Source organism: Balearica regulorum, chromosome 25, assembly GCF_011004875.1.
Source record: "Balearica regulorum gibbericeps isolate bBalReg1 chromosome 25, bBalReg1.pri, whole genome shotgun sequence".
Lineage (NCBI taxonomy): Eukaryota > Metazoa > Chordata > Aves > Gruiformes > Gruidae > Balearica > Balearica regulorum.
Genome location: NC_046208.1, coordinates 6,061,701 through 6,088,650, shown reverse-complemented (window position 1 = coordinate 6,088,650; position 26,950 = coordinate 6,061,701). Strand labels below are relative to the sequence as shown.

General features: G+C 50.3%; 1 protein-coding gene across 2 annotated transcripts; it reads right to left on the bottom strand.

The window, feature by feature from the left end:
• Positions 1-8,635: 8,635 nt before the first annotated feature.
• KCNA3 (potassium voltage-gated channel subfamily A member 3) lies at positions 8,636-26,727 on the bottom strand. 2 transcript variants are annotated; one of them, XR_012838902.1, is made up of 2 exons: positions 20,856-23,120; positions 8,636-14,664 (listed from the first exon to the last, which is right to left on the bottom strand). XR_012838902.1 is itself a non-coding variant. In XM_075775769.1 (2 exons), the coding sequence occupies exon 1, from the start codon at positions 26,558-26,560 to the stop codon at positions 24,809-24,811; it is 1,752 nt and encodes a 583-aa protein (XP_075631884.1). In that variant the 5' UTR covers positions 26,561-26,727; the 3' UTR covers positions 8,636-14,664; positions 24,519-24,808. The 2 variants fall into 2 exon arrangements, 1 of the variants encoding a protein (XP_075631884.1); XM_075775769.1 differs by lacking the exon at positions 20,856-23,120 and adding an exon at positions 24,519-26,727.
• Between the last annotated feature and the right edge of the window lie 223 nt (positions 26,728-26,950).

Sequence of the window (26,950 nt, the reverse complement as noted above, 5' to 3'; positions counted from 1 at the left end):
ACTGGAGGAGGTGATGGAAATATCTCCATGCCCATATGCAGTCACCGAATTTGCGAGGGGCTGTTGGTGTCAGCAGCGATCGACCCAGGGTCAACAGCCCAAGGTGGGGAGGGAGGGCATGGACCACTCTGAGTTCCCAAGGAAATCAGTGCTGAGTGTAATGCCCAGCCAGCCAGGGGGGTGTGGGGACATGGTAGGGCTAAACCATATTATTTTAGCTCCCTGAGGTGCCAGGAGCAGCGGGTGGCGCAGAGCGAGAGACGGGGTGCAGGAGCAGGGGGTGCGAGGGGGATACTATCGCTGACTGCTCCTCCCAACATCCCTCTTTTTTTGTCCTGAAACAAAAATATATTTCCCCAAGCCCCAGCCAGATCCCAATATTGAAAATGAATTTCTAACCCTACAGCAAAATCGAGAATCCTTCATTCCCTGCCATGAACAGCCCTTGCACGTATGGGTTTTCTTACTGCATGCATCCAACTGGACAGGAGGCTACTCTCGATGAGGGTTTTTATGTCATCTGCATCATTTTAGCCTTTTCTGAAGGCAGATCTGCCATAGCAGGGTAGGCTGGATCCAGAAAATTATTTGCCTGAGGCTAATCCTTATGCAATATGCAGAAACTGAGGCCAGGCAGAGAACAATTCAAGTGAAGCTGAATTTCTAACTTGTTATTCCTGCTGCCGCCTTGCGAAGGTTTTGCAAAACAGGGAGATTTTTCATATAAACAGCACCAGCTCCTTACAAAGAACCGAAATCCTGGCTCTAGCAAATCAGGGGAATTTCTCTGAATTGAGTGACGCTCTCCTGATTTACTATCCTAATTGTGGAACTATTATTATAGTCTGTGTGTCTGCACCCGCCTCCCTCAGCCACGCTGACAGCTCCAGACATAACCCAGCCTTTCAGAGAACTAGACGAGCTGATGCGCTGCACCCACTTGTCTGTTTTACATGGATTTAACCAGCCGATGTCTTCACATCAATATCAGAATTAAAAAATAAGTCCCTTCTGGAATATTTCTCTTATCCAAATGGACTTTATAGTCATCCAAACTGGAAACCTTACCCCATCTGCATGTGTGTGGCCCTGGGAAAGTCACTTGGTGTGGGGATGTCCCAGGGACCAGGAGATCTGGTGTCCAGGTCCCATCAGGAAGCAGAGGAGCTCCCATTGCTTTGCTGCCTTTATTCCCAGGGAAGCGCCCCAGGGCTGTTCAGACCTTGCAGTCAGCCTGCCTCCTACAAACAAAAAGCAAAAATGTGCTTTTTTCCCCCATTTTTCCCCCATATCTTGCTGGCGGTGGGTTTGGGGGCTGCTCCATGATGTGGGGCCATGGAGCATGGGCATGGATGAAACCCACAGGGCAGGGTGTCCCCAGGATTGGCCTCATCCAGAACAGCGAAACTCAAGCCCTGGCATCACATTACAAAGCAGGACCTACATCCAGCCCCACACTGCATCGCTCAGGATGCCTGGGACCGGCACCCATGTTTCCCCATGCTGCCATAAGCCGAGCTGCTCCCTCACTCCCTCCCAGAGAGGGGTGGGAGTAGCTCTCCAGAGAGGACAGACCCTGTCCCATTGTCTTCACATGTCCTGCGCAGCCTCAGACGATGGCATCTCCCCTTGATGTCCCTCCTGGGGACCCCATGCCGCCTCGCGCAAAGCCAGAGGGACTTTGAGGGTTGGAGTGGACACCAGCAGCCATGCCAGAGGGAAGAGCCAGGCTGGACCAAGGCTTGACCATGGTACTGAGCAGAGCGGGCTTGGATGGGGTAGCTGAGTCCCCACCTCCATCCAAGCCATGGCTTTCCAGCCCAAGGGGTTGACATAACTGGGCCCTGTGTCATTTCAGATGCTGTGAAAACTGTCAGTGAGTTTCCCTGGGGCTGTGTGTCACCCTCTGGGGAAAGCATCCGACCTCCTACCACTGCCTGCATCAGAAGATCGAGCTCCTGGTCCCCAGAACCCCAGCACCCATGTCTTGGTACGTGGTGGCGAGAGGAGGGGACGCCAAGAGTTGTCGGTGACCCCGATGTGGTGGCACGGCATCTAAAAATGAAGGCAGTTGAGGAACGAAGTGACATGGACCTGCAGAGCAGACTTTGCTCTTCCATAGCAGATGCTGCTGGTGAATCCCAAAATATCACAGTGAGATAGGTCAGAGTGGCTCCTCCTGTATGGGGAGATGGGGAAGAGGTTCAGGGGTTTGCCCAGGGTTAGGCAGGAAAGGAGGAGCAAAGCAAAAAGCGTTGCTGGGCTCTGCAGGACCTGGGCAGGGCTCCTGGTCCCTGGGAGGAGCTCCTGGTCCCTGGGAAGCCACATCATGGCCAAAGGGAAAAACAGCAAATATAACCTGTCTGTAACATTAATGTTAAACATGTTCTCCTTCTGTATTTCTCCAAGGTGATTTGCATAATAAAATAGCTGATTATTTAAAAAATAACTCCTTTGGGTACCAGTCTGAATTCTTGTTTGGTCAAGATTGCTGAGTTGCACCATCTTTGCCCCCAAAGATGCTCCACCAGTCTGAACGGCCAGTCTGGAGAGGAGCCGGGCACCATTCATTGAAAATAAAAGTTATTTAGCTCAACTGAAACCCTGTAAAGAACTTTAGTTCTTGAGGGCTTTGGAGCTTGTTGAGATGATTGTGAATATTTCATGCCAGGCTGCCGCTCGCTCCAGGAGAGCTAATGGACCCGCTGCCGGGCTGGCGCAGGGCAAGCATCAGTCCTGGGTGGGTGCCTCCCGCTTGGGCTGCTCCAGCCACTCTGGTTAAAAGGTTCTCAAAGCCGCTTTATTTCACTTGCACAAACAGAAAGGACGGGACAAGCTAAATTAGCGAATGGAAAAGAAATCGATAGCCTCCTTCCAGCCAGGCACGAGTAGTTTCTTCACTGGAAAGAAAGCCCAATGGCTCATAAGCCTGTGCATTGCCCGTGGACAGAGTCCCCCCATCCCTCCCTGGGGCTGGGGCTTTATTTAAGGTATCAGCTGAGCCCGTGTCCTTGCAGGCTGGCTGTGGAGCCAGCCCTGTCCCTCTGTCCTCCCAGCCCTCCCACTCCAGAGGGATCAGGAAAGCAGAGTTGCTTCAGGGCTCTACAAGTGCCTTCATCCAAGATGCCAATGGAACCCCTGCTTTGCTGAGCCAAGGCTGCTCATGTAACCACAACACAAAGGTGAGGCGATGACCATCTCGTTTTCTCTCTGAAAATGTTGTTCATCATCTCATTTTCATCTTCCCCAGGTCTGAACCAGCCTGTGCCCATCTGCCTGACAGCCTCCAGCTTTGAGGGGGGGGAGGGGGGTGATGCTTACCAAGAAGCGGGGAAATAGGGCTTCTGGTTGTTGAGCTTAGGGAGGAGAAGACTAAGGGGAGATTGGACAAACCTTCAGTGGAGATGGCCAGCACCTGTAGACAGATTGCCTTTGCCTTGGCGGAGCAGTTACGTGACGTCAGGGTCCCCTCTGCACTGCCATGATGGTGCACAACACCTTTTAGCCCTCAGTCCTTGGACAGTTTCCCCATGCAGGTGATGACCAAGATGACAGCATCTCCCATCACAGCACAAATGGGACAAGCAGCCCCAGAAAAGCTATTTTTAGACCCTGTGGGTCTCAGCCCAAGTGTCTGCTGGTGCTGGGTGGGGGCCAAGAGCTGTCAAAGATCAGATCTGAGCCATGGAATGGAATGAGATGTTCCCATCACCCCAGACATTCATCCCTGCAGACAAGCTGTGAGGAAAAGTGGTTTGAGAGGATGACTTGCCTCTTCTCTTCCTCCCACGCAGAGATGCTGCAGGGAGGAGATGCAGCGGGTGGGGACGCTCGCGGTGGGGAGCACCTTCCTCACGGCTTGGTGGTATGGGCACAATGGCAGCTTAGGCATGACAGCACTGCGGGCACGGTTGCACCACGGCAGCTTCAGCCACGAGATGGCACTGCGTGGCACGGCACACAGCACCGCTGAGCCCGGCCACTGGGCCAAATCCTGGGCTGGGCCAAGTCGTGGGGCATGCCAGCCCCGTGGCCGTGCCAGATTGTGAGCCGTACCAAATCATGGGTCATGCCAAACCACGGGCTGTGCCAGATTGTGAGCCATGCCAAAGCGTGAGCTGTGCCAAACTGTGGGCCACACCAGGTCATGAGCTGTGCCAAATACTGGATTGTGCCAGATCAGGAGCTGTGCCAAACTGCGTGCCGTGCCAGCCCACTCCGGCTTGGCCCCTAACCACACCATAAGCCTCCAGCTGCCCTCATGCTCCAGCCATGACCCCCGTGTTCCTGCTGCCCAGCATGGCTCCCTTCCTTGCAGGGTCTCTCTTTGAGCCATGCCATGGTGGAAAATTCCTGGAAGAAAAAAACCCCAGATTTTGTGCACTTTCTCCAAGGGCTCGGAGGAAATTTAGTATTTTATCGCTGCTGCCCAGCTGCCAGGAGCAGCTGGAGATGCCCCATCATGGTGACACTGAGCTGGCCCCGCAAGCGTGTCCCCCGCAGCTCTGGGCTCGCTGTTCTTACTGGTGACGCAGGCAGGTGACAGCTGCAGGGCTGCAGGTGACACTGGGGAGGACACAAGGTGACGTGCCCAAGGCTACACAGGAAAGCAGTGTCAGAGCCCCACCTGCTCCTCCCCAGATCCAGACGTGCTCGGACCCCACAGCCCCCTCCCCTCAATCCATGGGGAATGCCACCGACTCACAGCATCCTCTTCCCTCGTCATTCCTCTGCCGTATTTACTATTTCTTCATCTCCCACCCCCTCTTTTGGGAAGAGACAGACTTCCCCGTTTCCATGGAAACCCTCCCCCTCTCCCCTCATTTCTTCAAAGAGATTTTCATCTGTTTCTTTCAAAAATAGCTATTTTTAGCTAAGGCTTCCCCTTCTCCCCCACCCTTCACTCTCAGCTCACACTTTCCCAGACAAGCAGCACCCACCAGGGCCACCGCCGAGCACCCATGGGAGTCACGGCACCACCCGTGTGGCTGCTGACTGGGCAGCAGCAAGAACAGCTTCAGTCCCTGCTCGGGTCTGCAGTCCAGATCCTGGCAGTTCCCTTAATTTGTGTTTAATTCCCCTTGAGGTGTGCAAATACTGGGGTATAAAGGAAATGCTGCTGTTCTGCAGAGCGTCCTGGGAGCATGCAAAATCCCCACCACTCCACGGGCTGGGTCCTCGGGAGTGACTGTCCTTGCAATATTGTCATTCCACGATCCCATGAAGTCGGGGAATATTTCCTTTCCTGGAGTCACAGAGGGAACAGAGCACCAGCTAGACCCAGGTAGCCCTGACCTGAAGCTCAGGAGCTCTGTGGACATCAGCTCCTGTGCTGGGATGAAGGTAGGTTGCTCAAATGGAGCTGAGAAAGCCACATGTGGTGGTGGTCACCACCTGGGACAGACAAGGAGAGCATGGTCCCCTCTGTCATTCCCTCCTTTGCAAAGCCAAGCATCTGCCAGCGCCCCCCATAATGACGTTTGTTGGTCGGTGACTTCATCCCATCTACACTTGACAGCGCACATCTCATTCACGCCGATGGATAAATCAAGAGGAGATTTGCATGGTAACGTCTGCCTGGAAGAGCAGGAGATGAAGTCTGCTTCCACCCTTCACAAACACAGGCAGGGCAAAAACACTGCCTAAATCCTTGGTATCAGAACTGCCTGCAGATGAGCACGTTGAGGTCCTAAAACTGAAGCCCTGGTAGAAAAAGTTCAAGAGTATATAAATAAAATGAGTACTAGCAAATGGCCAGGACCAGGTGGTGTTAAGTAAAGGAGATTTCCACAAGCTGTCCCATGGGTAAATATAACAGCAGAGGGATGGCCAACAACCCTTGTAGAAAGATGTCATGACGCACTGGTTGGAATAGAAAGGAAGATCCTTTCAGGTACCTATTGAAAGATAGGAAGTGAAGTACCTAATACAAGGTGTCCTTAGCAAGGCCTGGTCTGGGGAGAGAGGAAATACCCAACAGGAACCTGGCTCCAAGCTGGAAGAGCCCTGCAGCATCCTGGAAAAGCCACGGCTGGAAGAGCTGGATGCTCTGGCTTGGAAAGAGGAATCTGACACACGTCATTAAAATCCTACATAGTGGTGAGATGGTGAGTAGGGAATGGTTAATCAATATTTCTTCATAATGCAAGAAGGAAATGGCATCCAGGGAAGTTTCCAAGCAGCAAATGTCACACTGGTGTGCAGAGCCGCGCTGCTGGAGAATGCCTGCAGCCACACAGACCCACATGGGGATGCCTGGGTATGGAGGTGAGCAAAACATCAGCCAAAAGGACAGCAGAAACCAGCCCTTCAGCAGCCCAGCTCCTCCAGACCCTTATTTTAAGATGAATTTGTACATCGCAAACTCAGGCAGCACCAGTGCTTGCTCTGTGTGCGGCTCCAAACACTCTCCACTGTGTTACTGCCATGGCGACATTTGCCCGCTGCTGTTTATAACCTCCAGAGATGAAGTGTGAGACACCCATCCTGTTGTCATACCGTGCCACCCCTGGGCTGACCTACATCCCGCAGCCTCTGCGCTCCTCTCAGCTCCTCCCTCCAAAAACCAACAAGTTGGTAAATAAAATCCAGCGCGGGGCAGATGAGCTGCCGGGACTGTCCATGTCCAGTCCCTCTGCAGCTCTTTGGTGCAATGTCTTCTCCATGTGTTTATCACCCCAGGTATGGGCTGGAAACCCTGCAAAACCCATGAGGTCTGGGTGTGTGCCTCAAATCAAGGTTCGCCCCTGAGGTCCCGGTGATGGGTTGGGAATGGGGACATCGCCCTCCACTCATCAGTGGTGACATGGAAGGTGTCTCCTGTTGCTCTTGAAGAAAACCCAGGTGGCATGTGCCAGACATGGCCTTCCTCCAGGGCAGGTTTTGGCTGATGGTATTCACACTGCCGTCTGCATCTCAAACTTTGCTACATCCTGTTTTTCACGGATGCTTAAGGACCTCTGCAGTTAACCGCACATCAACTGAAACCTGCAGCTGGAAACGCCACAACCCTGAGGGGAGCTGATACAGAAATCAAGGTCACAGCAAAGAGAGAAGCACCAAGAGCTGCTAAACCGCACTGCTCTGGCTCTGAGCACCCTTGAATCAAAGAGGGTCCTTCCTCCCAGCCTCAAATCTGCCCCTGCCATCAACACTGACCAGAATGTAGTTTGGTCCCATCCAGTACAGCCACTATGAGATAATTTGGAAATAATTGCTGAAGCTGATGCAAAGGGATTTTGCTCATCGTGGGTCACCCACCACCCAGCTCATCCTCCCCAGCAGACCTGGTGCTCACAGCAAACCTAGAGAGCAAAGAGAGACAAAACCACACAAACCAGTCCTGGGGCTCAGTGCCACTTTTCTAGGAAAGATTCTTTGTAAAATTCAAGAATCGAGGTTCTCCATCATTGCTGAATTCGCCTGGTTTGATCCTGCCCAGGGTGGCCATGGGCACACTTGGCTGCTGCTCTGCTCCCAGTCCTGAGCCTCCCAGCTCAGCAACTGGAGCCTCATGCAGGATTTCTGCCTGGATTTCAGTCCTAGGAATGGGATTTGCAAAAAAACACCTGCATCACTCAGGATAAAAGTCTGTGTTCCTGGCCGAGTGACCGCTAAAATAAAATCCTTCTTGACAGAGCCCGGGCCCTCCAGCCGTGGGACACAGCACCAGCACTTGTGTTTGCAGTTCAAGCCATTTTGTCCCCATCTCTAATAACTGATGACTCAGGGGTCCCCTTTGAGTGATTCAGATCCTGAACCAGACCCAGCCTTCCCCACGCTTCGCCCACCTCAAGCAGCTCATCCTGGATCTCAGCTGGGGTTTTGGCTGAGCCGTGGCTCCGCTTGCTTCGTGATCTCCAGCTGTTTACCCCAAACAAGGAAGGTGCATCTTGCTTTTTAAATTAAATCTGCAAATTCCAGAAACAGGTGATTTAGAAGCAAAACAAACCAGAAAAACTTCCAGTTTTTAGCTGCTCTTGGAAATCCTCTCCTGGCCAGTCTTTAATTGCTTGCAGGTTGTGGGAGTGCAGGAGTGAAACTAGTCACAATTGCTGCCAATTAAATGTGGCTTGTAAAATCCTAACTTCTTTTTCCTTTCTCACTATTCAATATTTTTAAGACAACCAGTAACCTAAAAAAAGCCCTGACATTGTTTGGCCATGTTTGTTTTTGGGTGAAGTTCAAAGACATGGTACAAAGCCAAGGGCACGGTTTCCAAATGAGCCTCAAAGCTCGTTTCACAACATCCCTGCCTGCGATCAGAACGAGCGGGTCGGTGCCGGAGCGGGCACCTCCGCTTTGCCAAAGCATTACCAGAGACATCCCTTCTTGTAACAGTTATAATTAACATTTTCAAGAGTTTGTCTGGAGCTTCTTCAATCTATAAGAAAGCACAGTTCTCCAGAGGGCTGGTTGGGATGATGAAAATGTGCAGATCTTATCCCAAGATTCTATTTCTCTAATGGAGTAAATTTTATTCCTGAGAATGACATTAAATTTCAGATTATTTCAGCCTGAGAAATGAATTCATCCAGGGGATGCACCTCGAACCTCATCCTCGCACCACCCTTTGCATCCCCAACATCTCCCCTCCGCCCCATTTCAGTTACAAACCACCACGCGCTGCGTGTTTCAGCCATTTTATTGAACTTTGCATATGAAATAACAGTTTCAAGTTCTAATGAAAAAAAATAAAAAAATAAATTCAACATCAGGTAAAAAAATCACACAACCAAAAAAAAAACCAAATCACTTTTTTTACCGGTAACTGAACACAAGACCCCCACCACAGTGGAGGTCACCATGATGACGGGATGCAGCAGCTTGTTTTAGCATCAGACTGGTATCAAAAGAACAAGTTCAAACAATTGCAACACAGCTCACTGGCAAAACTAGAGTTTAAACCAAAATCAAAGTAACAAGACTGTGCTTTACATCTCCAGTCCAAAATTGCATCATTTCTGTGGCACCTGATTAGTCAGGATTTAGTTTAGTTTTTCAGTCTGACACACTGAATTTCACGAGGCAGTATTTCACTGTTCGAATGTGCCCAACATGTGTTCCAGTTGAGACAGTGATGGAAACATTTCAGCATTACCCAGCTGCACACACCAACGAGGGAAAGCAAAATCAAAATTATATCCAGCCATCTCAATCCCAGGAAGATACCGTGAAAATAAGTTGCATAGTAAAGGATGGGAAATTAAGAAACACGAGCTGCTTCTGTGTTGGAGGTCGATGCAACATCCCTGATTTGCAAGGTTTTGGGACCTCAGGTGGTGAACTAAGAGGCCGTTCTCCTTGACAGATGCTAAATTCACCCGTGGGAATATCTCACCTTCAGCAACGAAGGTGATTTTCCTGCAAAACCTGAGTAATTTGAAAAACCAAGTCCCGTTTCCAATATACTAATGGCAGAGCAAGGGACATGGCAGCAAACACATTATTTAGCATTAAACTACCCTATTTCAGGCACTGTTTTACAATTTCCTGGCTATGTCCCCACTTAATACCATTCCATGTGTAAGTAAGTCCAGCTCTACCAATGACTTGTGTATTGCCAGATGAATTGTCCTGCTCCGAAATCATCCTCAGGAACAGGAGTGATGCATTTAAAACACAGCATCAGTGGCCTGGCTGTGTTATGGAAAACACCAGTCGGTGACAGCAGCATCTTGAAGCATTCCCTTTAAAGATGCACTGATGACGTCATCTTGGAGAAAGCAGGGAAAAAAAAAATGTGAAAAAGAAACGTAATTCAGAGACTGGTGGATGAAAACATGGGGATTACAGAGCTGGGTAATTTAATTCACCCAGGGCTGCTACTTGGCTTTAGTCTCAGCTCAAGGGACAACTTTCTAGCTGACTGTGTGCAATGAAAAAAAAAAACAAACCAAGAGAGTAGGGAGCACGCCAGCTCCCAAAGCTTTTTAGGGGAGCAAAATGCTATCCCATGAATTCCTTAATTTTAAAAGGATTCAGTTGAATGTCTGTCTCAGAAAACAACCAAGTGCGTGTGTAATAAAAGCCTCCGGGGTGCTCAAAGGCTGGTTTCTGAGGCATTAATATTGCAGGTTTTTTGCCAGCACCTGTGGAAAGAGGCTGGAGGCCAGGACGGGACTGCAGGAATCCTGACTCTTCCCCCAAATCTAGCAGGGCAAGCAAAGCAGCCTCACAATATTTCATATGTTGTCTCTGAAAGCCTTCTCCAGCCACGCTGTTAAGCCCCATCCCATGTGATGTGTCCACTGAGCCTTCGTTAGTGCCCTTAACCACTTTTTAAGACATTTTACTTTCTAAGTTTGCTGCCTTCTTTAAACATCTTAAAACTTTTTCTTAAAACAAGTGGCTTCATGCGAGTCTTTACCTGCCCAGCATCCTCGATCTGATTTTCCTGCCCATCCACCAGAATGGACCCAACGGCAGAGCTCTCCTCACTTTAATAGCACCCTAAAATTAAAAGGGGGAAGGGATGGCGTACAGCGTTTGCTGGAGACGGCAGCTGTGCTGGGCGCAGAGGAGAAACATCTACATGTTCAGCGTCTAAAGAGCACGTCTAACGCACGGCATCTCAGAGATGCTCTCGGCATCAGAGCGCGGCTTTGAAGGGCTATGAATAAAGATGAGCAGCCTGCCTTCGGATGATTATGGGAATCAATGCATGCTATTTTTTGGATCTTCTCTTGATGTCAGGCATCATTAAATCGCTCCCTTTTTTGGTTTTTTAATTGACTGGATACATTTTTAATTTGTCTTCCCTTACCAAATCCAACCCTCCGCTCCAAACGACATTTCAACACGATTGTCCTGGTATGATGGTTATCTTTAAAAAGCACAAGGCTAGAGTCAGAGTCGTGGCAACACAGATTAATATACCAGACTGACAGTTAAAGACTATCAAACTCTCAATTATTTTGAAAAAGTACATTAACATTTAGCTGGTTCAGCAACCAAGCAAAAAAAGACCTAACAGCATGGAGCAACATCATCAACGCCAGTATGTACAATGACAGTGTACATACACTTCTTGATAAGAAGAGGTTGAAATTTAGCAAGATCGTCATGGGTGTGAGATGTCCATGGGGTGGGTTTGGTGCTGGCCAGGAGGAGTGGAGCGACTGGCAGCCACGGGCTCAGCTCTGCTCCGGGAACGGGGCATTTCTGGGACCCACCAGCCCAGATGGGTGAAGGGATCTGGGGTTTCCCATCACTTTGCTCATCAAAATACAGTTTTGAACCATAACAGAGAGACATTTTAACGAAGTGGTTATTGAAAACAGACGAGGTATAATTATGTTACATACACACATGCCATAAAAAAGCGCTCTGTTATGCCAGTGAAAAATAAAAATAACTTTAGTGCTGATACATTCTATCCCCCATTTTAAGGGCTACTAGATCATGTTCCAAAAGAAACTAAATTTAACACCTTTGGGACCAGGGCTTCCCAAGATCCAGGTCTGTGTTGCAATTCAGAAAATCAATTCTCCTCCCGTTAACGTGCCATTACCCCACGGGCAACCCGGGGCTGTATGCAGGGGTGCAGGGGGATGCTGGATCAGACCTTCAGCGGGTGCTTTGGCTGTTTGCAGCCCAAAACCATCAGCATGGTAGAAATGTGCTTTTTGGGTCAGGCCCTCGAGATTTCAGAATTGCTAAAGCTTTAAATCTTTGCAGCCTCAAGAGCATGCTGCAAACCTGTCACGCTGCAGGGAAGGATGCAAACAAATACATTTTGCAGTTCCTTAGTGGTTTTGGAGGTGAGATCAGCTCCCCTTTGCAGGAGACAGGGGATGGGTGCCTGGGAGGAGGCTTTGGCTGTGCCACATTAAGATACAGTCAGCCACGAATCAAAAAAGCTCTGCGAGACCATCCTCAGACCAGCTCTGGCTGCGGCAGCACCACGGTTACTGCCAGATCCCCCGGGATTTGCCAGTGGAGCAATTTGCTGGAGGATCCCATGGAAAAGGTCTCTCTCCCTGCCCCCCCCCCCCGGCTGGCCTCAGGGCAGGGCACGGCCAAATGTGAAGTTAATGAGAGCCACCGCTCCAATTAGCTTTAATTTGTGCAGACAGCTTTCAGTCCAGATAGATTGATTTCACACCATGGGGTGCTTCACCTCCACAATTCCCCGGCATCCCTCTGTCGAGCCTTGGCACTTCCAGCTCATCATCTCCATGGGCTCAGGAACCTGCTCCTTGGGCTCCTCCAGCAGCCCTGGTCCCCAATCCACCTCCCTCTGCAAAAGCCACAATAAAACTAGGTGCCAGCAGCACCAGCCCTGTCTAACTCATTTATCCACAGCTCCAGTGACCACAGGGGTTCTGCCATGCTGGGAATAAATAAATAAATGCAAACAAGCCCAAGGAGCAACGTCCCATTAAGGGCCAGATCCACACTTGCTCTGCCCAAGGGAGCAATGCAGCTTGGACTAAAACTGCTGGTTTTTTCACTTTTGTTTCTTTTCTCTCCTTCTCAGCCCGTTCTCTCAAGCCCGCACCTATGCAGAGCCCCAGAGACTCCTGTCTTTGGGAGCCCAGAGTCCTGCTCCCATCAACAAGGCCTTCATCACCAACGTTACAGATGCCATGACAGAAGGAGGAATTCAAGCCAAGAAATTATTCATGTTTAAAAACCAAATAAAATAAATGTGACCTCACCAAAGTCGATGCATCGAACCACATCACCGTTAAGGGAATTTCTCAATCCTAATTTCGGATGAAGTTTCCATGAGGGGCTTAGACAGCCAGAAAGAAGGACGTCTTCTTCTGCTGAACAACAGAGAGGTCTGGAGCAATTCCAGCCCCAAACAACAGCTCAGAAACCCACTTGGGTCTCATTCGTCTTCAAAGCTCTTCTGCAAGGAGAACGGCGTGGTGCAGACAGCTGGTTGCTTTGCCACGAATATTTCCCTGCGCTATCCCATTTTGGAGCCTTTCTTCCAGGTAGGGTGTTTATTTTTAAGCACATCCTCACTCGGGTTGTGCCTCAAAGCATCCCACATGTGTCTCCTGTGGATGTTCCTCATCTCCTGCCCGGGATCTGGTTTTAAAATGCAGGTTAATGGCTCTGCTCGGTAAAGGATCCATGTTTTGGTGCTGCCCTCCGGGCAGAGTGGTCCTCACTCCACTTTCCATGTACCCAGTGGGGCCCTCAAGGCTTGTCCTGGGACGCAGACCCAAAGCAATCAGCAGCATGAATTCAAGAGTCTGCTTCACATGCCTAAAGAATTTGTCTCCTGTTACCTCCCCTTGAGCATCCTCTGCTTCGGAGTGAGCTCCAGCTCTCGTCGCTTGCTCCAGTCGAAATTACCGTTCCCTGAACCACCCCTGGTGAATTATTGCAATGGAGACGCATAGGTTCCTCTGCTTGCCTGAGTCCCACCAACATTATTTTCGCCCAGCAACCCAATGCTGTTGTGAGTATCGCCTTGTTCCTCTGATGGACCATGTGCCGGGCAGGTTTTAGTCTTAAAGCTGAGACGGAGGCAGCGTGCCAAGGCAGGTGAGGCTGGGGTGAGAGGGGGAAGGCAGAAGCAGGAGAGACCACCGACCCCTTTGCTGTTTGCATTTGTGCCTTTGCAGACCATTTATCCCATTGCACTGAGGTATCGTTTACCTGTACGGCCCTAGGAAATGCAGTGAGGTTATAGAGACCCCAGTTTTAACAGCTTTGCAGCCCAGCATGGGCAGCCCGTGGCTCTTAACCTGCCACAGAAAAAAACCCCAAACCTCAGCGTGCAAAATGAAACAGCATGGGCAAAGGAGTGATGATTTCCTGTTTATTATAGTATTAGCAACACAATACTATAATATTCCCTCGGGACTGAAGTACCGTGGAACAGCAGAGAAGGGCACATGGGCTCTTGTGAAAGGAAGCAGCGGCACAACCAGTCAGATTGGGTTTTGTACCTTTTCCACCCTTGGAAATTCAATTTTACTTAGTTTTTCATGGAGTGATCCTGAAAGCAAGGCACAACTCGTTGACTGTTCGACACCATTTTCCTCAGCATCGGCGGCTATGTTACTTTCTTAATAAGGGCTTAAAATAAATCACAGCCTTTGGTACAGCACATACCTCCTTATAAAGAGCATTTACAGGAAAGTCAGAAAAATGGACCAGAAATTATTCACATCGCAGCGCCGAAAACAGCCCGTGGCCTTTGACAGGGAACAGTGAGAGTAACTGAATTTCCCCCATCTCCCTCCCACCCCTAACAAAACAGTTGGACCGCTTATTAGCAGCTCTGGTTAACATTTCCTTTCTGGTTGTGTAATCTTTCAAAAGATTTTTTTAAATGAAAAAAAAAAAAAAAAGACTGAAATCATGTCCAAATGATTTCCACCTCCCCTCCACCTTTTCCCTGGCTTTGTTCAGTCTCATTATATTGCACATGATTTGAAGATAAACTTCCAGCTGCAAAGATGTTCCCTTCTACATAATGCACTTTTTTCTAACTTTTTGTTAGAAAACACAGATAACATGGCAAATATTTCATATATATGAAATATGGAATGGGTTTAACTGGGGAGGACAGACCCTCCGTCGGTCGGGTGCACTGCAGCATCAGTCACCGTGTCCGTGATGTTTGCCATTTCCTTGGAGACATTTGATTTCTCAACACAGTCCTGAAGGTCTTAATTTTGAAATCTCTTCTGTTATCTGTTGGGCAGAGCAAAGAACCGCTTTTATGCACAGTCTGCTTTGGAAAACAAGCAACAGGCTATCATTTTTTTTTAAGGTAAAGTAGAATAAATATTGCACATTGTCCCCTTCGACAACTTTGCATCCCCATTCCTCACAAATAAAAAAAAAAAAGGGAAAATTTGCTAATTAAAATTGTTTAACAAAATGCAACAGAGTCTAAAGCGAGCTAAAGATAGAACAAAGATTCATTAAATATATTCCAGTTACTATTATCACACATTAATGGCAAGTTCCAAATCCAGGACAATTAGCGCAAAGTGGGTTTTCCTCATCATGGTTTTATCTTAATCAAGCTGGTTTTGTTCCGACCCAGTATGATTCACATTATATTAAGCAATTGCTTGATGTTATAAATCTGATATAGGGGACGGAGGGAGCCGGGGCTGATCCCACACCCAGCACTGGGAACATGGAGTCGCTCCTGCAGAGCTCAAACCCAAGACCCTGTTTTGATGTGGGGATGTCTCTGTCTAGCAAAGGACAAAAAAAAATTCCCCCAACCTCTGCAGTGCCGGAGCTGCCGAGCCTCCAGTGCACGAACCCCGCTAGTATTGCAACAGGTTGGCTCTGAAGCTTAATAACCCTGCAGCGTGAAGGGACTCATCCTGACTCCTGTTTTAATACAGTGAGATGCTCTGCTCTGTCTTTAAGAGACTGAAACTCTTAGAAACTTCATGCAACTGCTTATATCCTTCTTGTTTTCCAAAAAAATGTATGCTCTGCCTGTGCTTCACACCACGGCAATCGGAGCATCCCATCGGAGCATGCCCGCCTGCGGATGGGGCACGGCCAAATTTCCTGAGGGTTTAAACCCTGCACAAGTCAGCAGGAGTCACGTCCCCCAATTCTGGCCTTTTTGCAGTGATTTTTCATGTGGGAATTAGTAAAGCTTCTATAGCAAGGTTCATTAACTATATTAAAACCAGTGTGTGGTGCACACTAATAAGATGAACGCTACCACCAAATCAGATTATGTGAGCTGGATGCTTCATTAGCAGCCGGTGATGAGACAAGGGTAGGAAGGATCTGTATGTGCGGTTCAGAGCCCAGCCTAATGCATCGGGACCTGCCTGGTCCCAGCTCATCCCCCAAAATGAGCCTGTTTTCCCAAAAGGAAGAGTCAGAATGGAGATGTGCAAGATAGGATAGGATCCATGCACTGAGGAGGGTGAGACCCGACTCTGGATGTTGCAGGGATGATGTTGTGGGGATGACGTTGTGGGGATGATGTTGTGGGACACTAAAAGCAGGCAGAGAAAGGAGAGAGGTGGGATTTCCCACAAGAAGCAAAGGCAGCATCGCACTCAGGCAAATAAGCTACCAGAGGGGCTTAGTTCTCCTTGCAGAGCCTCAGACCAGCCGGTTATTTAAGTACTGGCTTATCTTGAAGTGCCAGAAGGACTATTCATGGGCTTAAAGCTAACTGGGGTTTATGCTTTATTGGACTGGGCTTGCTGGGGGGATTACACCCCGCTCCCACCTGCCAGCAGGGAAGGACTCCTGCTTTTTTGCAAAGCAACAGTCAAACTGCCGGCATCCTCGTGCATCGCTGGAGTATTACACAAATAAACCCCAAATAGCACCTTCAGCCCAGCATGGCCTGGGAAATACCGTTGGTTTGGCTGAGAAGGCGACGGCAGAGTTGGGGCTCTGCAGGTTAAGTGGTAAATAACAATTTTCTCAAACCTGGAAAATAATCCGGTGCTTTGGGGTACCCTGGTGCCTTTTCAGGCTGTATCTTTGCCCTTGTAAAAAGAAACCCCACATCCTCAATTTAACGATGACGTTATTTCACCAAATTCAGCAAGAGCAGCAGTGGGAGCGAGAAGTCAGGAGCGTTCAGGAGATATTTCTGCTCTGGATCCTGAAGGGATCCAGATGTATTCCCATCATACGGGGGTGATGAAATCCTCTCCACTCCAAGAGAAACAGAGGATATTAAACAGCAGCCACAAAAATTAGATGTTTTTAAATCGGACAAGCCAAATAACTTGTATCCAAGCATTTGGAGCTGGCAAAGCAGCTCGTGAGACTGCAAGTATTGAGTATGTCTTTAGCCCTGGACCTGGTAAAAATCCAGAGGACTGGAAAACAGCTCCTGTTGGGCCAATTTTTTAAGGGATAAACAAAATTGACCTGCAAAAATGATGGGTCTGGCCATCTGTCGCTGATCCCAAACAATATGCTGGAACGGCTGAGTCTCTTAATACAGAATTAAAAAGGAAGATATAATTGATGCCAATCAATGCGGGGTTAGGGAAAACAGATCTTATCATATTAACTTGATATCTCCTCTTACTGACTTCCAAGTTTGGCTGATAAAGGTAAATGTTTGTGTAATGCTCTCCTCTAAGGAAGCTGCATGACAGCCTGCTTAGGAAAAGGGAGCAATAAAGCCAGTTCCCAGGAGATATCACAAGCCAGAAAACCAGCTGAACCCAGGTCATGTTCACTGGCTTGCGTCTCCTCATGCACGCTTTGCTTTCTCAGAGCATTTTGCAACCAGGATGGCAGAGACCTTGCTGAAAGGTTTCCAGCCCCAGGAGAGAACAGCCCAGGCTTGTTTCAGATGCAGCAGAAAGATTTCCTCCTTTAATTTGGAGGTTTTTGAAGTTCAGAGTATCATTCAAGCACCTGAAGGGTAAAGCACGAGCGCTGGGTGCCAGCATCCACTGATGCACGTGTGGAGGTAGGAAACCCCTCTAGCCTGCAGTGCTACACTCAGCTCACAGCAAACTCCTTTCACATCCCTCCTGCAAGCTCAAATTTGCAGCAGGCAGGTTGATTTCAAGCCCAGACTCCTTACGCCTCATTTCTGACCTGCTGCAACAGCCTGAGGTTCGAATCCTTACTGAGCTGAGGTGGCAGCTCCAAGCAGAGACCAGCAAAGAGAGAGAAGTGGGATTTTGACTATAAATGCACAGAGATTTCAGGAGAAATGGGCCGAGAGGATGGAAAAGCAAGTTCAAAGAAGCAGAGTGAAGGAACTGGAGGAGAGGAGGATGGTTATGGGAAGGGGAGCTGTAGGGCAGAGCTGGTGTCCCCCAGAAGCTGGGTGAAACCCTGGGGGGAATAACTGCAGTTATGGGGTATCAGGGGGAGGGTTTGCAGGCTTCGCAAGCTGAACTCCATAAAGCTTTTGGAAGATTCTTTACTTCTTGCTCTGTGTTTCAAAACTGTCTCTTCCTCCCATGGCGTGTTTCATCACCGCATTTCCAAACACTTAACAAAGCTGCTCAGCGTCATTTACAGATGGGGAAACTGAGGTCCGGAGGAGCTGACCTGCCCAAGACCACCCAGCAGGCCAACAGCAAACACCCAGTAAACACCACAGTGCTCCCATCCTCCAGGTCCGGGATGCACTTTGTCATGGACCAACTCCATGCCAAAATCCCTCTGAGCGGCACAGCATCGCCCACCACCCTGCGTTGCACTCAACTAATTTATTGCAACCAACTCAAACAGCAAACACATCTCTCTGCAAATGCAAAAAACCACTTCGCAAAGCGCGTGTTCATCCCGTCCATGCCCCACTGCAATCTTAGCTTCCCATGAGAGCAAGACCCCGAGCACAGACCCTGGTGACAGCAGCCCCGCTCACCCCGCAGAGGCTGAGCCTTCAGTGCTTCCACCACCGATTGAACCATGACACAACCCCAAAGGATTTTCTGTATCTATTCATGACAATGCTTCCGAGGAAGCAAAGCAAAGCAGCTGAGCAGCTGGTACTGATCAGCATCAAAATAGAATTGACTGCACTCTGCATCCTTGCCAGCGAGAGGAGAGATCGCCACTCGCTAATCTAGTCGTGCAAGCCACGCAGCCAAACCAAGGCTTCCCACCCAGTATGTGCTAAAGATGCTAAAAATGAAGTGCAACAACTGTAGAAAAGCAACAGACATGACAAAATTTAAACATGCTCAGAAAAGCATCTGAATTACAAGTCTGAAGGAAATGAATCATTCTTAAACAAATCGAGCAGCGCACGCTGCCGTCTGCATCACTGAGCGGGGGTCTTAAAATGAGTGTGCAGCGCCGTTAGGAAAAGACTATTCCTGTTCTGAGTCAGTGAAGACCAGCTATCGGGAAGTATTTTAGCTACTTCTAACTCAAATGACAAGCTGAACAAGATAGGAGACAGGTTTTAATTTACTTGAGCATGTCCTGGTTCATAAGAAGGAGAAAACTGACGGTGCCCTGCAGGGAGGTTCATGCACAAAGGTTTCCCTGCCCTGCTGCAGAGCATCCTCTGTGCTGAAAATTCAGGCTCTGAGTAGTGATGAGACACAGATGGACCCTCAAATTTGGGGGTCTCATAAAGCAGCACCTTGTTCGTGGAAGGAAAAGCACACAAGGGCTCACAGGAGATTTTCTCACAGCACTTTTGACTGGGTTTTGCCAGCAGCAGGGGTAAAAGGGCTCCAGCTCCAAGGGACCCTGCGCACATCCCTCTTCCGCATGGAGGACGATTCTCGTGAGCAAAAAATGGGATTCACTGGGCGATAAAGAGCAGGAGCCCTGATGCCTTCCCAGCCCAAAGCAGCAAACACACATCCCGTCAAATGGGATGAATATTGCTTTGTCGGAGACACCATTACTCACTTTCCTGTTTGGGAAGCCAAGTACAGGAGTAAAAGGTCTCGATTGTGTCCCAGGCTCGACCACAGCGGAGCCGGGAGAGCTTCAGCTGGGGGAAGAGCCAGATGCTGCGGAGACAGAGTTCAGGCTGCTCTGCAGGGCTCCCCCCAGCAGCGAAGGTGCCCCCCGCCGTGGGATGGCTCTGCCCCACAGCAGGGCTGTACCCCCTCCTCGTGCCAGTCCCATGTGTACCCTACAGATGCCCCATATCACCACCCCCCAAAATGAAGCCAAAACCCTCCCACTGCCAGAGAAGCGATTCCCAGCTGGGATGAGGCACCTTGGGGCACCCACCCCGAAACATCCCCAAAATGTCCCCATCAGAGCGGTGACGGCCACAGTCCCGCGGCTGTTTCCAAGGAAACCCTCCTGCCAGGGATGCGCATCGCTCCAGCCCTGCGTGCTCAGCACCTGACTCCCACCACTGGCACAGGAGAGGGCTCGCACCACCCAGCACCCGCAGCGCAGCACCCATCGGGCTCACCTGGACCCAGCGGGTGCTGCGTTAGTGCAGACTGTGCCAGGTAAACAACACTCAGGGAAACAGGGAAAGGCAGCAACGTCCTGGCCTGAACACGTCCTCCAGCTATACAACACCCCCCAAAGTTGAGCCAAGCACCCTGTTCAGGCTCTGGGTGCAGATCCATAGCAGGGAAGGGTGCAGAAGAGCAGTACCAGCTCCATACCAGGAAAGGAAACAATTTACAGGATATTGCTCTGCCCTATAATGTCCAGAAAGTCCCTATTTCCCTGCACCCGTCATCCATATGACTGCATTTGCACAAGGATACTGGTGCTCTGAGCTCTCCTTCCTGGTACATGCAGCAATTGAGACCAAAGGGCAAAATGAGTCGCATTTAAATCCTATTTGCCTGTTCATACTCACAGGTTTGCAGCCTACCCAGCGATCACTTGTTAAAGCACTTAAAAATGGGGAAAAAAAAAAAAAAAAGGTTCTGCCTTCCATCAGGCTGCGATGGGAGCCTCCACGTGCTCTCACCAAGATATGCATATTTTAAAAGCTTGGCAGGAAGAGGGCTCCAAACTACACAATTAAACAGATCTCATGCAGAAAGCTCTCTGTACACACCAACCGCTGCAGAAGACCCTTCCCCTGTGCTGCAGCTCTGCCAGGAGAGACCCCTTGGCAGCCGATGAGCTCTGGATGGCTCCTGCCCTTCTGTCACTTGTCCGCCCTTTGCCTCCACATAACTGTCCATAAACTGGGGATTAAAAACAAAACCCGACTTCTTTTGTTAAGTGATGGAGCAGGAACAATTGCCCAGAAAGAAATTTAACCCTCCTGGAGGAAAGAGATCTCCCCAGTCCTTGTTTGTGTCCACAGGTGGGGTGGGATGGATACTGCTCTGCTCTCCTGGCCACCCCAAGCACCTGAAGGGCATCTATTGTGCTGGAGAACAGCAGAACCGTTTTAGAAGAGTTCAGGCCTGAAAAGACACAAAAAAGGGGCAAATAAGCAGGAGAAAAAGGTGAGGGTGTCAATGTACCAAGCGAAGGGGCCAGGGTTGGGGCTGCTGTGTGTGCCCAGTGTCCCCTGGATGCAAGGGACCAAGGATGCATCTGTCCCTGTTTCAAGGTGGCATCCAGAGCTTAAAGAGGGGAAGGGAACAGGACCTAAAATATAAGCAGAGGGAAAGGGAAAGGAGCCTGAGACAGGAGATCGGAAGCTGTCCAAGGCTCTCCATCGCCCAGTGCCCCCATATAAAGTGAGTACGTAAAGCAGCTGGGGAGGCAGCTGGGGTGGGAGCTGCCTGCTCCCCTCCTCCCTCCCATCCTTTGGTGCCACCCGTGTCACTTCGTCTCTCAGATGACAGGTATGAAAGACGGGAGGAGGAGGACATTTCAGAGAGCATCACTGCCACACCACACACACAGACAACAAGCTGGGGAGTCCACGCCAGGGACTACCTAGGGACACAGCCTTTCCCCGCCTTGCTTTCTGTGCCATCTTAAATGTCAGCCAGCAGCTTTCGGTAATGCACTTTCCTCCGTTTAATGTAATAAGCTGAGTCTAGGCAAGCCCTCCACCGTGCCTGGGGAAGGCTCTGCAGCAGGCAGGCAGACAGCAGGCAGGCAGCTCCACCACCAACACTAATCTCCTAATGCTGCCCCCTCTAAGCACATTAGAAACAGTCGAGTCCAACGTGCTGCAAAGGCTGAGGCTCATCTTTAACTCCCCAGTGACCGTTAAAACAGTCCTAAATCCTAATAGGAGGCACACTGCAAGAGAGCAAAGTAAGTTAAATAAGCAGCTGGCTGCAAAGAGAGCAATCTTTCAGCGATCTCTCCAATTCCTGGCACAACGCATGCGGCAGCCAGTTTGAGAGCAGCCGTCAGACCGTGCGGCAACAGCAAGCATTCATCTCGCTGAACAGTACCTAATGAGACAGCGCGAAGGGAAGAGGCAGACAGAAATGGGGCAGAGCATCGCAAGGATATCCCCGTTTTTGTCTTAAAGACAGAGCAGCAGTGCTTTTATATTTTTCAGCGATGCTATTCGGTACTGGTGCAAAACTGCCTTTTACTGCAGCGGACAAAGCAGTTTCCTTGCCACCTCTCTCATACAGAGTCTTTCACTGTCAATAAAATCCAACTGAAATTCATCTGCCCCAACAAAATAAGGCAGGGAGTAGCCAGGAAAGCAAACTAACCACCCGCAAGGTTTCTGATTATTTTAGACAGCAGACAAAACGAAAATTGTACTGTGCCATTTCCAGGAGAACATGTGGTTTCCGTACCCCGTGCAGCTGCCATGGAGAAAACGCAGACTCAGAACTCCTCTGCAAAGTCTCCTGAGTGGGACTGTTTCCACTGCTTTTAAACTCAACTCCTCCTTTTAGGAACAGGTGTGTGGAAAAGCTTTAATAACAATAAAAAGTGAGAGCTCGTAGGCAGAAAGGACATTTCAGCCTGGGGAAAAGGCACACCGGGGTGTTCCCAGTTATTCCGGACAAGGGATCCCAGTTATCCCAGACAAGGGAACCCAGGTTTGTCACCTCCTGCGATGCTCCAGAGCATCTCCCTAATAAAGATAATTGGTTAGGTCCTTGGTTGCTGAAAACAACGGTCACTCAAAGAAAGCTGTCGCATATTTAGCCCAGAGGCTGCTTCGATGGTTTTCTTGGTTGTAAGGGTTTTATTAACTGGGGCTAAGGCAAGGCTAAGTGACAGTGGTACAGACTGTCCTGATCCTTTTAAGTCTGGGAAAAATCCCAGCTAAAATCCGATTTTGGCGTGGCTGGCACCTCTCAGGACAAATCTCCCTTTCCGCACACCTGGGAAATATGTCACTCGCACAGGCTGGCATCAAATCTCTCTTGGTCATAAGAGGTATTTAACAGCATCCCTGGGCAGTTCACTACTTGGAAGGAAACTGGTTTTATTTAACCCAAAACCCAGCAAAACAGCAGAGCTGGAGCCGAGGCGCTCGAGGCTGAACAGCCAGGCCCTGCTTTGATGGCAGGGGTCAGACCGAAGCAATAAACCACTGCAAATAACCTTTTTTAGCACAGAATTGAAGAAATCCAGGTGCAAAAAAAGCAGCAAGGTTTCCCTCCTATGCATAGCACTAAAAAGCAAAGTGAAAAGCAAATAGGAGCAGAGGAGCTATGGGATGTTATCCCACTTTACCTGATGTGCGCAAAAATGCTGAAGGGCAGCAGGGTAAGCTGGAAAATAAAACTAAGTAGTGGAAAACATGAGGTTTGTCCCTAAAACAACAACGTGACCTTACGATGCATTAAACTCTACCCCGTGCAAAGCTCACCTGATCCCATCAGATGTCCTGTGGCACCTGGTGCACATGCAAAGATGAAGCCGGTGTATTTTCCCTGGTGGGGTTTTGGTTATTTTTCAAATCCTGCTCTTTATATAACTGTCCCCCTTGTTTCAAAAAGCTGCCGGGGTTTCTCAGCCGAGCTTTCCCGCTGGCTGCTCAGTGCCATTTTGCACCGGGTTTGGGGAAACCGCCGGGTTTCGTGCGGCACAGGGGGAGCACGGGGTCGTTCATGGCAAAGCAGGTACTCGTGTTTGCATGATGAGCAACTCCATCCCCAAATTTCACTGCCAAGGTGTGAGCTCCTCTGCGAGGGAGAGGTGGATTTGTGGTGTGCTTATTGCCTACGGGCGCTTTATTCGGCACAGGGGAAGCCACAGCAGGGAGCGGGGAACGATGCGGCCCGGGAAGGGGGTGCCAGGATGGGGTCACAAAGCAGGGCAGAGCCACAGCGTCCTGCGGGATGACGGGGCTGGAACCATCTGGAAAGGTTCTTTTGCGGGAAGAGCGAGGACCAAGGGGGATGGGAGAAGGGATGCCATGACAACCTTTGGGGGTTTCCCAGGAAACCAGGGTCACCATGGCAACTGCATCACTCTGGTCCGAATTAGTGACTTCCGCTGGAAGGCGCGTTCGCCACTTTAATCTTCTTGTGATAAGCGGCTGCATCTCTCCCAAATGCATTGCAAAAAGAGAAGAAATATCCCTTTGTCTCCAGCTGGGTGGGTTTGAGGCTGCACAGCCGCGGCGAGGAGCCCGTCACGGATCCTGCATCCCCCAGTCCACGCTGGCATTGCTCCCCACGCACCGTCAGCTGCTGAAACCGTTCCATTTTGCCTTTTGCCTCCCTCCTCCCCGCACACAGACCCGCTGCATGGTCACAAACTTGACATTGGATGAAATAATGCCATAGGGTTGCAGGGGAAGGGAATTAAGAATAGAAAATGAGGGTTTCCCCCCCCCCCCCCCTTTCTATTTCAATCAGCACTGATTACACTCTATCTCTGACCAGATTAGAATTTCATAAATGATCTAACGGGGGAGAAAAATGAATCTGTGATGCGCCTGTAATGGCACACCACATGTTTCAATATTAAGCATCATTTAACAATGTGGTAACAGAGACTCTCTGCAAAATTAAATGGTTGTTTCCTCCCAACCCCCTTCCAGTACACTCTGCAACATGTTTTCCTTGCTTCCCCACCCAACCCGGGGTTGCTAATCCAACAAGTGAGCTTATGGGATGGAAGGGAAATCGGCTACACACTGCCTTTAGGGAAGGGGCGGGGGGGGGGGGGAAATTCAGGAGTAAAGCGAGATGTCCCCAAAACCAAGAAAACAAAAGCAGCCCTGCAACACATTGCAGAACAAACACCTGTTTTGGCGGTGAGTGTGTTTTGTCTTCATCTTCCTTCTCTTTACCCTTTAGCTCTCCTCTTCTTCGGAGAATTTTAAATCCTTTTTTTTTTTTTTTTTGATCTTTAGAAAGGAAGGATCTAAAAAAATAAATGTATAAAAACGAGGGCACACACAGACTGACGATGGTGCATGTTCCACACAATACCGAGTACACAGTCACTTTGCATTATTTTTGTTATTATTATTTTTTTACCGCATCCTCAGATTTTGTTGCTGTTTGTTTGGTTTTGGGTTGTTTTTTTTTTTTTAAACATCCGTAAAGATCTTTTTGATGTTCACACAGTTGGGATTGTTTGTGGTAGTGCAGTTGCCTGTCTTAAAGGCAGCCTGTTTGAATGCACTGTGGTTGATTCCCCCTTCCTCGATCACCATGTACTCGGACTTGCTGAGGGTGGAATTGCTGCGAGCCTTCCTCATCTCCTCACTGGACGAGAGATGCTGGCAGCTCCCAACGTGCATGTATTGGGCTTGCTCCTCACCTTCTGTCTCCCGGTGGTAGAAATAGTTGAAATTGGAGACTATCACAGGCACAGGGAGAGCGATGGTTAGCACCCCCGCGATGGCACAGAGAGAGCCCACAATCTTGCCCCCAATGGTGATGGGGTGCATGTCCCCGTAGCCCACTGTGGTCATGGTCACCACCGCCCACCAGAAGGCATCTGGGATGCTACTGAAACCTGAACTGGGATCATCGGCTTCTGCGAAGTAGACGGCGCTGGAGAAGAGGATGACGCCGATGAAGAGGAAGAAAATTAGCAAGCCCAGCTCCCGCATGCTGGCCTTGAGGGTCTGCCCCAGGATCTGCAGCCCCTTGGAGTGCCGGGAGAGCTTGAAGATGCGGAAGACCCTGACCAGCCGGATGACTCTGAGGATGGCTAAGGACATGGCTTGCTGGCCATTGCCTTGCCTCTCAGCCAGCTCAGTGCCCAGAGTGATGAAGTAAGGAATGATGGCCACAATGTCAATGATGTTCATGATGTTCTTGGAGAAGGTGGCCTTGCTGGGGCAGGCAAAGAAGCGGACCAGCAGCTCGAAGGAGAACCAGATGATGCACAAAGTCTCCACTACAAAGAAAGGGTCAGTGAAGGACGACACCATGGAAGCAGCCGAGGACGAGGAGTTGGTGAAGACATCAGGTGGGAGAGGGCCACCACCCGTCCCAAAGGTCCCCCCAGTTCCCTCATAGTCATGGTCATCCCTGAATTCAGGCAGGGTCTCCAGACAGAAGATGACGATAGAGATAAGGATGACCAGGACAGAGACTATGGCAATGCCTCGGGCTGGCCCAGAGCTCTCGGGGTACTCAAAGAGAAGCCACACTTGGCGCTGAAACTCCTTGTCAGGAAGCGGCCGCTGCTCCTCCCGAATGAAACCCTCATCCTCCCGAAACTTCTCCATGGCCTCCTCCCCCAGCTGGTAGAAGCGGATCTCCTCGGAGAAGATATCGATGGGGACATTGACGGGTCGCCGGATGCGCCCACCCGACTGGTAGTAGTAGAGGATGGCGTCAAAGCTGGGACGGTTACGGTCGAAAAAATACTCGTTGCGGAGGGGATCAAAGTAGCGCATCCTCTTGCGCGGGTCCCCCAGCAGCGTCTCCGGGAACTGCGCCAGCGTCTTCAGCTGGGTCTCGAACCGCAGCCCCGAGATGTTGATCACTACCCGCTCACAGCACTCGTGCTCCCCACCGCCCGCGGGCTGGCCGGCGGGGACAGCAGCCGGAGTCGGGGGGTGATCATAGCGGTCCCCCCCTAGCAAAGGATGGGGATGCTGTGGCTCTTCCAGCAAAGGGTCTCCGCCGCCCCCCACCACAGTCATGCTGCCTTCCTCCCCTTCTTCACCCTCTTCCTCCTCTTGCTCAGGGGCCGGCTGAGGGGCGGCGGGGGGCAGCTGCTCGGTGTAGCCCAGGTTGTGGTGGCTGCTGCTCGAGTCGCCCTGTGGATGCCGGCTGGTGGAGGAGGCAGCCGGAGAGTAGAGCAAGCTCCGGCGCTCGTCCATAAAGGTGTGGGGCGGAGGGGAAGGGGGGGGGGGGAAGATCGGAGAGGCGGCAGCCGAAGCCTCTTCTTCCTCTTCGTTCTTCCTCTTCTTCCTCCTCTTCCTCCTCCTCCGGGCGGAGAGGGAGAAACAGCCGCCAACTCCTCCAGCGGCCGCCGCTGCTCTGAAGAGCTGAGGCTCTTCTCAAAAAATCCGCCCCCAGCGCTGGCACCGCCTCGCTCAGTCACCGCTCCCGGAGACACCCACCAGCACCCCCGGCCCTGCCCCGCGGCCCCCAGCCAGCTGCGGGCACCCCCCGCCCCCGCCTCTGCCCCCTGCCCGGGGGGAGGCCCGATCCGTGCCCCCACCCAGCGACACAGCGAGGGGCTTCGGTCCCCTCCTCGGAAGCATCCT